The sequence below is a fragment of the Polypterus senegalus genome, chromosome 4 (genome assembly GCF_016835505.1).
Source record: "Polypterus senegalus isolate Bchr_013 chromosome 4, ASM1683550v1, whole genome shotgun sequence".
NCBI lineage: Eukaryota > Metazoa > Chordata > Cladistia > Polypteriformes > Polypteridae > Polypterus > Polypterus senegalus.
This window is the reverse complement of record NC_053157.1, coordinates 136,518,158-136,530,933: the sequence shown is the minus strand read 5'-3', so window position 1 is coordinate 136,530,933 and position 12,776 is coordinate 136,518,158. Positions and strand designations below refer to the sequence as shown.

General features: G+C 37.5%; 1 protein-coding gene across 3 annotated transcripts in view; it reads right to left on the bottom strand.

Annotated features, from left to right (window-relative positions):
• Positions 1-12,776, bottom strand: part of klhl5 (kelch-like family member 5) — a 256,324-nt gene that overhangs the window by 21,610 nt on the left and 221,938 nt on the right. For all 3 annotated transcript variants that reach the window (XM_039751303.1, XM_039751305.1, XM_039751302.1), the window contains one exon: positions 1,071-1,283. In XM_039751303.1, coding sequence (XP_039607237.1) covers positions 1,071-1,283 — 213 coding nt within the window. The remainder of the gene's footprint in view (positions 1-1,070; positions 1,284-12,776) is intronic.

The following is a 12,776-nucleotide window of genomic DNA, read 5'->3' as shown; positions in this document are numbered from 1 at the left end:
TACAGTATATGAGTATACAGATGTAGAAAACCAGTTATATATACTATACGGTATATAAATCTATGTCCAGTGCATTCAGGATGTATTCAGACTCCTTCACTTTCTGCACATTTTATTGTGTTGTATACAGTATTTAGTTTTAAAATGGATATTTTTGCCATTTTTTCTTGCATCAATCTAGACTCAATAATTGACAAAGTGAAATCATGTATTCAAAGAAAATTGTAAATTTATTAAAAATGAAAAACTGAAATCCCTCATTAACAGGTCACATCAGGTCACTCAGAAACCCAAACACGTTGCTATAGCTGGGGTCCCACTTGCATTTTGTCAAAGGCAGCTTTGTGAATCACAATTAGAATGTCAAACTCCATCCCAAACCGTGATAAGCTCAGAGGTACTGACATCCATGTCACCATATCAAAACAACATGAATATATTTTATCCAGCCCAATAACTTCAGCAACGATGTGATTAAAGAAATTGTTAACAATTAATAAAATAATTAAAATCAAAAACACAAGAAATTCATCTTTCATTTTGTTTCTGCCTGTCAGTTTCACAGTATTTTATTTTTATTGATAAAAATGTATTTTACTTTGAACTGCTTCTTTGCTACAGGTGAAGCAAAAAACATTACAGTAAATATATTTTTGTTTCTTACAATTACAAAAATTAAGTGATTCTACAATTTCACAGTAGTTCACATAATTACTAAAGTAGAAAATGTGTTTATCAGTTGCCTGGAGCTAAGATCTTACAAACTTGTTGACAACATTAATTTGTCTGTAAATTAGAAAACTGAAAACTTGATTAAATTCTAAATAACATGCATTATTAATCTGTGTTTACACGGCTACTTCTCTGTCACTTATTTCGCTGTCTAGAATGTCAGCTTTGGTCATCAATTCTCCTTTAGAGCCATGGCCTCAAAATGATCCCTTTTTGTCAAAGTCCTTTCAGTCAGCAATTAGAATTTAGTCTCTCAATACATCTCATATTACGGTTGTAGCATGCTGACCACACTGACTTGCTGGAATAAAAGCAGAATAAAATGCATCTTACTGTACCTGTGGGGATAAAAGTGGCAATCTAATGAATGCCAGGAGTTTGCTCATTTCTTTCTGCCGGGTCGCCATTTCATATCGAACCCAACTCAACAGTGCATTTAGGATGGTCTCTTCATTGGGAATGTTCATATCATCAGAAGACAAAAGTTTCAAAATTTCAGAGGATGGCAGAAGGAGGAACTCCTGGTTTCTTATCACTTCCATGAAATGCTCCTACAGGAAACAAAGCAAGTTTATCATTTAATTTATTGTGCTTCTATTGAGGTAGTCTCCTGATAAAACACAAATAAAGAAACAAAGAGCACAAATTCTTTCAGAATTTTGTTTTTAAATAATGAATAAAAGAACTGGCATTTCTGTAAGTAAATAGCCGGCATCATAGTGACAAATAAGTAACATAATTGACAATTTGTTAGTGGTAAAAAAGGAAGTGGCTGACTTCCTTCTTAGAAGTCAGGAAAATACAGCAGTTAAGAGGGCAAGAGCATAAGGGTTCATTAATATGAAGGAATACCAACAGTGCAAGTGGACAGCTTTTAAGTAAGGAATAAGAGGAGCACAAAGTTTGGTGAACAGATAAAGAAAAGTAAAGCTAATCTTATAGAAGGGCAAACAGCAGGCAGTTGAGAGGGAGAGTATTATAGGAGCTTAAGAGGTCAGAAGATGTAAAATAACTGTATCAGCTCTTTAATCTATTTTTTTTTTTTAGTTTTACCAAGTAAGTTAAATCATTTAATTGTAAAAAACAAAAAAGAAATTTAAAAACAAGCAGTTTTAGTAATCTAACGTGAAATTTTAATAATGAGGCTTGTGCAGGGGTCCTCAATCACGGTCCTGGAGAGCCGCAGTGGCTGCAGGTTTTTGCTCCAACCCAGTTGATTAATAAAAAGCACTTATTGCTAAAGTAACACTTCTGCTTCACTTCAGTGATTTTGAGCCCTTATTGCTTAATTTTGTCTTAAACAGCTATTTTAATTGCTCCTTATTATCAATAACATGCAAATGACGAGAGAGAGCAGCATTTCTCCATTTAACTTATTTACATTTACACCTGTGTGTATTTATCTGTACTATTGGGTTTAATTAAATACTTGGAAGAAAAATGAAGAGAAAAAAGTGAAGGACTGAGAATTACTCGTCCAGTTTAGCCTTCAAATCATTTGCATGATAGAAAGGGAAAGAAAATCTAGGATATGAGAATGACCTGACATAGCAGAGTTAATTTAATTTCATAGCTTGTTAGTGCTTTATTGGCAAGAATTGCTTTCTAATTAAGCAACCAGGTTAGAACAAAAACCTGCAGCCACTGCGGATCTCCAGGACTGGGATTGAGGACCCCTGGGCTAGTGCAATATAAGTCCTGTTGGATGTTGGAATTTTTAGAGGATGGATTGGAGAAGCCAGTCTTCTATGAGGGCTACATCTACAGAAGATGCCAGCTGATCCAGCACCTTGAGTTCAGTGTTGCTGAACTGAAGGAGAAGTTGGTTGACTGCATTGTAGTAGAGAATTGACAGACCTGGTTCAGGTGTCCTTTAGAAAGATAGTGTGCACCCCTAAGGTGGAGCGGGTGGAGACTCTAGACTAGAGAGGTAGAGATAGTTGGGTCATGTTCAGAAGCACAGATGCCTTCCAGATGCACAGGTGGAACACCATCCTGGGAATTTACCCTTATGATGACAAGACGTACAAACCAAATTGCATCACACTGCGACTGCCACCGTCACCCACCTGCTGTGCTTAGACAAAGAGGTAGCCGACCTGCCATGCATTTCTGCTGGCTGTTGAGCCTCTCCTGCACAGCCAGTCATGCCGAACAGGCGCCAACAGCAGCCACAGCACCCAGCAACAGGCGTTTTGTGTTGATTTATGTGTGAAACCAAGCATTGTGTGCTTTTCAGAACACTAAGTTTTTCAGAAAAAATATTCAGCCCTCAAAGAGTTAATGCATGGCACATACCTTGTGTAGGGCAGAAGTTATAGGTTTATGGGGCAGTGGGACTCATTTTGGATCAGATTGGACATGTTCCACTATGACGGGTTGTGTCTGAATCTTAGGGGCTCCATTGTGTTGGGGAGGTGTATGAGTAGGTTACTCGAGGAAATTTGTTTAAACTATGGTATGGGCGGAAGGAAGTTCAGGACAGGGCAGGTTTAGAAATGTGCATGGTGGAACAAAAAATAGTGCAAAAATAAAAATGCATAGTGTTATAAATTTTAACCAAACATTTAAAAATGAGTAACACATTTAAAATAATTTGCATTAATGCAAGAAGTATGACATGACAGAAAAGGAGATTGGGTTGCTGTTTATGTCAAACAGAATTTAAATGCAAGTCCTCTTCAATTGAAAAATAAGCCCCATCTTAGTGAGGACATCTGGCTTCATCTGGAAAGTACAGTTTTTGGGAAAGAGTCCTTATTTTAGAAGTGTGTTATAGACCACCAAATGCGGACAGTAATTTCAATGCACATCTTTTTAGTAATATTAAAAAAGAAAAGTTTACAAGGGGATATTATAGTTACAGGGGACTTTAACTACCTGAATATTCACTGGAATAATCTTGTGGAACACAGGAGCAGGAGTTTTTAGAAGTAATTAGTGACTGTTCTTTAACACAGTATGTTAAAGCTGCAATGCTTGGTGAATCCTGTCTAGACTTATTTTTTTTTGTTTTGTAATAATCAGGATAGAATTGATGGTGTACAGGTGATTGAACCAATACGGTCAATTGACCTTAATGTAATACAGTTCTCAGTGTTTGGAAGAGTGTGGATGCAAAGACTAACGCTGCTAAGTTAAAATTTGGAAGGGCAAATTTTAAGCAGCAGTATGCAAAGTCTAAGGAGGACAGATTGGGATTAGCTTTTAAGTGTGGAGAAAGTTGATGAACAGTGGAATAAGTTTAACATATAATGCAGGACATGTACATACCTAAATTTGGAATTAGTAGGAAATAAAAAAAAAATCAACACTGGGTTAATAAATTGTTGAAAAAAAAGCTACAAAGGAAAAAAAAACAGCTGTGTAAGGAGTATATGGCTAATACTTTCAGTGTGAATCATATGGAATATAAAAAAATGACAGCAACAATTAAGAAGGATTTTAAGCAGGCTAAAGGGCATTTAGAGAGGAATATAGCAGATAAGGTGAAAGAAGATCCACAGAAATTCTTTCAGTATTTTAGTAGTAAATGTACAGTCAAGGAGGAGGTGAAGTGCATCAAGTAGAGTAAAAAATAATTAGAAAATATAGACAGTGAAATACTTGATACTCTAAACTAGCATTTTTCTGAGGTCTTCACTTGTGAGGAAGTAGATAACCTCCCAGCGGTAACAAGGATTACTAAGGAGGTACTGAGTGGTTTGGAAATTATAGAGGGAGAAATACTGCTTGGATTAAATAGGCTGAAATCAAAAAAATCACCAGGCCAGGATAATATTTATCCTCAAGTTCTTAAGGAGGCTAGTGAGTACATGCTGTATATAAACCCTTGACACATATTTTTAAGAAGTCACTGTGCACTGAACAAATTCTGAAGGACGGGAAAATGGCAAATATTATCCCGATATATAAAAAGGGTGACCAGGCAGATCCAAGCAAGTATTGGTCAGTAAGCTTTATGTGCGTCACAGGTAAATTAATGGAAGGAATTATTAAGGAGAAGATTGAGCAACACATGGCAAGAACAAGAGTTTTAATGAATAGTCAGAAACAAAAGGGTGTGATCAAAGTGCAGCATATGATATTATTTACCTTGACTTTCAATTAGAATTTCATAAGGTTTCACAGGCATCAAACTAAAAGAAGTGGGAGTTTGGGGTGTTATTTATAGATGTGTGCAAAGTTGGCTCAGACACAGGAAGCAGATGGTTATGGTGCGAGGAACCGTATCAGAATTGGCTGATGTTAAGAGTGGTGTTCCACAGGGGTCAGTGCTAGGGTCTCTAGTATTTTTAATATATATACAGTATATAAATGTTTTGGATAGTAATGTAAGTAACAAGCTGGTTAAGTTTGCTGATTATACCAACCTACGTAGATTGGTAGGTAATCTAAAATCGTCTGAATCATTACAAGGGGACTTGGACAGCATACAGTCTTGGGCAGATTTGTGTCAGATGAAATTTAATGTCAGTAAATGTAAAATATGACACATAGGAAGTGAAAATGTTAGGTTTAAATACACAATGGGAAATCGACAGTAGATCTTATGAGAAGGATTTAGGAGTTGAAGTGGACTCAACACTATCAACTGTTAGAGAGTCTTCAGAAGCCATTAAGAAGGCTAACAGAATGTCCTGATGTATGGAGTACAAGTCCAGGGAGGTTATGCTCAAGCTTTATAACACACTAGTGAGGCCTCATCTAGAGTACTGTGTGCACCTTTGGTCTCCAGGCTATGAAAAGGACATAGCAGTGGTGGAAAAAGTCCAGAGAAGAGCGACTAGGTTGATTCCAGGGCTACAGGGGATGAATTACGAGGAAAAATTAAAAGAGCTGAGCCTTTTCAGTTTAAGCAAAACAAGAGTAAGAGAAGACATTAATGAAGTGTTTAAAACTATGAAGGGAATTTGTACAGTAGATTGAGATTGTAAAATAAGTTCATCAAGAACACAGCGACACAGTTGGAAACATTTTAAGGGTAAATTCAGCACAAGCACTAGGAAGTTTTTCTTTACACAGAGAACCATCGGCACATGGAATAAGCTACCAAGTTGTGTGGTAGACAGTAGGACTTTAGGGATTTTAAAAACTTGACATTATTTTGGGAGAATTAAATGGATAGAAATGGTGAGCTTTGTTGGACTGAAAGGCCTGTTCTTGTCTAGACACAGTGACTCTGTGATTAGTGCTGCTGCCTCACAGGGTTTTGATTCCAGCATGGCTGCTGGCAGTTTGCACATGAGTGTTTTCTCAAAAAAAGGCTTACATTAGCCAATACAGTGATGGACCTTGTGGGTGCGCGTATTTGTGCATGTGCATGTGTGTGTGAGAGTACCAGACAGGCACCGAAAGCTGCCAGCAAAGCCTCTGAATATCTACACACTTGAAGTCAATGAATAAATGGAGAAACAAGCATACAAGTTTATGCACTACTTAATGGTTATATACCAGTTCATATTGAAAATTCTCCCTCTTAGAAAATTTGATCCAGTGTGGATCGGGAACTAAATAGCACCAATTAAGCATATGTCTTACTGATGACAGTTTGGACCACCTCCAGTTTGCATATGGCCACAATTGGTCCATACAAAATACAATATTCCTTGCACTTCATACAATCCTGCCACATCTGTATAATATAAACCTTTATGCCAGAGTCCTGTTTATAGACTACTGTTCAGCATTTAACACCGTCGTACCAACAAAGCTGACCACCACACTCCTAAATTTAGGACTTGGCATTATCCACAGAAGGGGCCTGAGTTGCCTCGAAAGCTTGCATATTGTAATCTTTTTAGTTAGCCAATAAAAGGTGTCATTTTGCTTGGCCTTTTCCCGTGTATAAATTATAATACATAGAAAGTTTAATTAATGCACATACAGTCAATGGCACTCTACAATATAAAGAGCAATTGATTGAAAACTAGCATTTTGTTGGTATAGTAGTTGGCACTGCTACCTCACAGCTTCAGGAGTGTGTGGGTGTGTGTGACTTGTGAGGGACTGCCACTAGCACAGGGTCTGCTCCTGCATTTGTTCAATGCTGTTGATGCTCAACTACTTTAAAACATAATTAGTAGGTTTAGGAAATTATTGAATGGATGGATGAATGAACATATTGATAGTCAGTATGATGTTTAGCCTTAGACAATTGATATCAACTATCGTGGTCAAAACATCATATTAACTGTCAAATATCTTGGACCAAAATAGTTTTTTGAAAATGAAATCCTGTAATCCTGCACACATTTAAGATTTTAAACATTTAATGTAGCACTAAGTTCATCCATCCATCCATCCAGTATCCAACCTAGATAGATAGATACATCCTAACTACAGGGTCACGGGGGTCTTCTGGAGCCAATCCCAGCCAACACAGGGCACAAGGCAAGAAACAAACCCTAGGCAGAGTGCCAGCCCACCGCAGGGCACACACACACACACACACACACACACCAAGCACACACTAGGGACAATTTAGAATCGCCAATGCACCTAACCTGCATATCTTTGGACTTTGGGAGGAAACCCACGTAGACAAGGGGAGAACATGCAAACTCAATGCAGGGAGGCGCAGGAAGCGAACCCAGGTCTCCTAACTGCGAGGCAGCAGTGCTGCCCATTGCGCCACCGGCAGCACTAAGTTAGCCTGACTAATTATAAATATGTATCTTGCACAGCATTACTATGCATTGAGTGGTCAATCTTCTTGTAGGTTTCCTTCTCACTAAAATGCTTTACTCCTTTATCCATAAAGGTGTATTTTATTCCATTGTCTTGTCTTTGCACACTGTCTTGTCTTGTTTGTGTTTTAATTTTAAATTTTAATTCTATTTTTAATTTATTATTTGCACTTCATGTTGTTACACTGTGGACCCTGAGCTTCGTAATTTTGTCTATCTGTATACTTGTATATGACTGAGATGACAATAAAGTTCACTTTGACTTTGATATACAGTAGAATGGACTATTATTACCCACTTTGCTCTGCTTTGGCACACAAGTCTTTTCCCTTAAGAGGCAGATTCCAGACTCTCTTATCTTCAGCTAAAATGTCAATTTTCCTGACAGTATCAGCTTCTCTTTGGAATGCAGTATTTTGCATCTCATCTGATAAGACTGATTAATGACAGGCAAACGATACCCACAGATGTATCCATAATGCACCACTTGAACACTTGGCAAGTGAACAAAAATCAATAACTCAATGACTGACAATCTTGATGGACAAACCTTTGCACCAGTTTTCAACCAAAAGGTTGAAACCAATGGCAACACGTCCATTCCTTCCCTTATAACCCTTTGCAAGAGCTGGATCTGTGCTCTCTAAATGCTCTTGGGACTCCTGTTGCAGCAATAACAAATGTTGAAGTTATCCCTTTTATTCTAAAAAAAGTAGCCAAGTTCTGAACTGAAAGAGTGGAAGACCATCCATAGCGGAGTTGGATATTGGTATCACGAAAACTAAATCAAGGTGCACAAGCAAGTGTGGTCATCGGTGTTGCAAGGCGCTTGTGTTGCTGACTTCCTAGCAGGCATATTTTTTATAGCAAAAGAGGACCACTCTGTTTGAAAGCTAGAAAACAAAGTGCTTCTGCACAAAGAAACAAAAAATCTGCTTAAAATCCTTCCACATTTTCCAGGGAAAGTTGGCAACTTAAAGCATCAGTTACAGCTGGAGTCAGCAAGAACCAAATTATAAGTACACCTACTTTGATTCTGAGAATTATTTGACTGTAACTTAGTAGTTACTGTAAGTTAAATCCAGGTAATATATTCAGGGATTTCTCTTCCTAAATAAAGTAGAAACATCCTGAGCAATACCTCGCTCTCTCTCTGATACACACACGGAGGTAGGTGACTTTAAAAATCTGAAAGGCATCTGTAAAGTGGTGCATGACTGTATCTTGCTCATTTTCTGCCCAATACAAAAAGGGCATCTGATATCTGTGATATCTTCAAATTAGTGAGAATGACTGCAAAGAACGATTACAAATAAAGTGTTTTGATCATATTAATATAATGTGTCAAAACCCAGCAGATTTAAACTTTCTGCATTAGGGAAAGCAGAGGTAAAGGTTGTGGAAGATTAGGAGCAGCATCAATAATATGCAGGAGATGCCTTACACTGTCCGCCTCTTCATGAGAACGGATGAAAGATGTCTGATCTGGTTGAATTCATTTACAGACAGTTAGTTGAAGGCGCTTTGCCGGAATCTTGGCCAACAACATTGCATCTGAGTTTATCAGAGAATTTGGGTAATAGCTTGAACAATTAGTGGGCTCCAGTGGAGGAAATAGTGCCTTTAAGTATTGGATAGAGTGGAGTCGATATTTGTTTCCAAAATGCTGAGAGGATATCTGGCAGCAACTCATCAAGAATCTAAAGTCTCATTAAGTTCTGTCACAACTTTTAATTGACCAGCCAGACAAACCTGTATGTTATTTTTCTTGGTAGCAGAACACATTTCATGGCATACAGCTGAAAGGTATAAGCGGTGGGTTATATTATATCTAGTGACATACAAAAATAGAGAATAGGAAATGAAACAAAGAATAAACAAATGGTTCAACTACAGACTTGATATTCCTTCAGAAGTGTTCATTAAGTTAGAAAGATAGTGGGAAACAACTATCTATTGGCCAACAACTATCCATTCCACAGTGAGCAGCAAGGGGTGTCTATGCCTTGTTCTTTTTCTCCTACTGTACTTAGAATGGCAGACTACAATACTATCTATCACCTGTCTCTTTAACGCCCCAATGTTTTGGTCACACGGTTCGTTTTTATAGGCTTAGTGATGCATGGGTAGTTATGGCATGCATCTGTAACCCCCAAAAACCTCTGGGTTTGTCACATTCGTTATGCTCTTATGTTCCACTCCAGGTCATTTAGTGACATACCCAGTGACTCAATCACAGTGTTCTTTGACTTTCTATAACAAAATCAAGTAGAGTCATAGGGATGGGTTTCTGTATATGTGAGGGATGACAACTAATGACCACTCAGTAGGAAGTACAATGCATACAATGAAGAAGCCTCAAGAAACAAGGGAAAGTGAGTGTCCTGGACTACACAAACAGACAAAAGGCTTGTGCAGCCAGGATAAATGTCTATGTAATGTCTTGTCTTTGTCATATCATGACAAAGTGGAGATAGAAAAAAAAAAACACGTCCCATGCCAGAGAAAGCTAATAATGCTGGGTTGTTGGTTGGTATTGTCAACTTAATTACAGCATGCAGGTAGGTAATGGCATTGGCTCCTTAAAAAAATCTAAGACTTAGTTCTGATAAAAAATCTACTGCAGTGTAATAAGTGCAGTACAGATTTACTGTTGTGTATTTTAATTGCTTGAATAACATGTCAGCCTCATGATGCATAATTTGAAACTATGCTAAAAAGATGTGAGGGAGTCATTTAATTGCAGTTATTCCTAGCTGTGCAATCTGATATTCTCAAAGCAACAAGATCCAGCAGCTACAAAGATTAAGTGTGAAATCAGTCCTGGCTCATTTGACCATTTAGTTTTTGTCTCTACCCTTAGTAACACATGGAGCTCTGGAGTGCAAGAGCATCTGGGGTCAGCACAGACCACAGGCCTCGGGGCTTCTACAGTATACAGCACATGTGGTCCAAGAAGTAGTTCTGGGGATGCTTGGGAAATGGTCTCTGAATGGGGAGTGATACACAGAGACTGCTGCAAGATTCCTGTAATACAGGAGTCTTGCAGCTGTACTAGCATTTAGAAATGTTATAAAGTTGATTAAACACACAGATATATAATATAACACAATACGCAATATAACACAGTTAGTTTAAATTAGCTATGAATCACAATTCTGTATTGGCATCAAAGCCTAAAATAACAACTGCTTTGTCTTATTGTCTACTTCAGGGGTCCTCAATCCCAGTCCTGGAGATCCGCAGTGGCTGCAGGTTTTTGTTCTGACCTGGTTGCTTAATTAGAAAGCAATTCTTGCCAATAAAGCACTAACAAGCTATGAAATTAAATTAACTCTGCTATGTCAGGTCATTCTCATATCCTAGATTTTCTTTCCCTTTCTATCATGCAAATGATTTGAAGGCTAAAATGGACGAGTAATTCTCAGTCCTTCACTTTTTTCTCTTCATTTTTCTTCCAAGTATTTAATTAAACCCAATAGTGCAGATAAATACACACAGGTGTAAATGTAAATAAGCTAAATGGAGAAATGCTGCTCTCTCTTGTCATTTGCATGTTATTCATAATAAGGAGCAATTAAAATAGCTGTTTAAGACAAAATTAAGCAATAAGGGCTCAAAATCACTGAAGTGAAGCAGAAGTGTTACTTTAGCAATAAGTGCTTATTATTAAGCAACTGGGTCGGAGCAAAAACCTGCAGCCACTGCGGCTCTCCAGGACCGTGATTGAGTACCCCTGGTCTACTTGAATATGTCAACTAACATGAAATTACTTTTACTCACTCTAAAACATCATCCTCAATAGTTTTCACTTTCTCCCTTTCTACCATACCTCTGAACAAGTGTGACTCAGTATGCACTATAAAAAAAATGGGCAAAGGCCAACATCTTATAATAACCCTTATTATCTGAGCTTTTTTAATTTTATCAGTATTTTTTATTGTGTGTGCACATGACATGCCTCACAAAGCTAAAAAAGCTCGGCATTAATTGGCATTGCCAACTTAATTAAGACATGCAGGCGGTTAATAGCACTGGCACTTTGAAAAATCTAAGGCTTTGCTCTGATAAAAAAAATGTTATGCAGTGTAAAAAGTGCAGTACAGATTTATAGTCAAGCACTTTGAATGCTTGCACAGTGCTCACCATGCTGACACTTTCTGGTGTTGTAAATCAGGCTCTGTAAATAAATTAAAAATAACAAAACAGAATGAAATAGGTGAAAAGTAGCCTGGGCCTCAATCCAATTGCCCTCCTGGTTCCACAGTTTATTTTCTTTTTGTTTTGCCATCCCTTTTTAATAAAACCTCTTTTTAGTAATACAGTTCAAGAGAGTTCCCCCTATGTTTCAGAACTCATTTGTTTTCCGTAGCCAATTGACAGCAGATTTTATCCAATACAGAAATCCTCTAGGTGATTAAAAGAAGAAAAAGTTCCAGAACCTACCAGCTCACTTTGACAACTTAAGTACAACTGAGCCGAGAGTCAACAAATGCTAAAAACATAGAGCTGTTAGGCAGAGATGGTGAAGTATTCCTCTTTTCCTTGAATCAGAAAGGTCCAATTTGCGGCATTATTCCAGTAGATGGCAGTAATGTACACTGTGTTTCTGCATCTTGGCCTTTACACTAGAAGGTTTGACTGGAAAAATTATTTTTTATTGGAATTTGAGACAGAACAGAGGCAGTGGCCTTGTGCTATTAAAATCAACTTTGATTGTATTACTTAATAAAACAAATCATGGTATTTTTGTCCGCATATGTACTCCATTGAGTACACACTTTTTAAAATCACAAATAGAGAAAAATGTAGGCATTTTCCAGTTTAAGTGTGCTTTATATGCATTGATGAAAAATGATTTCCGAAAGCCAGGAACATACAGTAGAAAAATCTCTCACCCTGTCATGCTGGTATAGTCCGGCAGTACAATCAAAAATTAATTAAACCATTTTGGAAAAAAAAAGGTCACAAATTTTGAAACAGAATAATGAGGCGTATATTGTAAATCAAGATGCTGATATGGCGTGATACTTTTAGCTCAGGCACATTCACCAAATGAAGCTTCATAAAATGCATTGCAGGGACAGATTGCTCAGTTGGGGATCTGTTTTGTTCTAGCATGTCACCTGCTATCTGCAGATTTCCATCGTCTACAGTATAATTACTATTGGTGTCAAGAAAATGAATGTACTGATGTGAGCTCCAGTGTCACAAATACTTTCAGCTTTACATTTGAACACCAACTTTCTTGGACGGAATAAAACTAACTTAATAATAATAGTCATTTAAAGGGTATTATTCAATTTGAACCCTTTTGCACTGTGGTTTACTAAATTATTTGACTAATTGTTATTT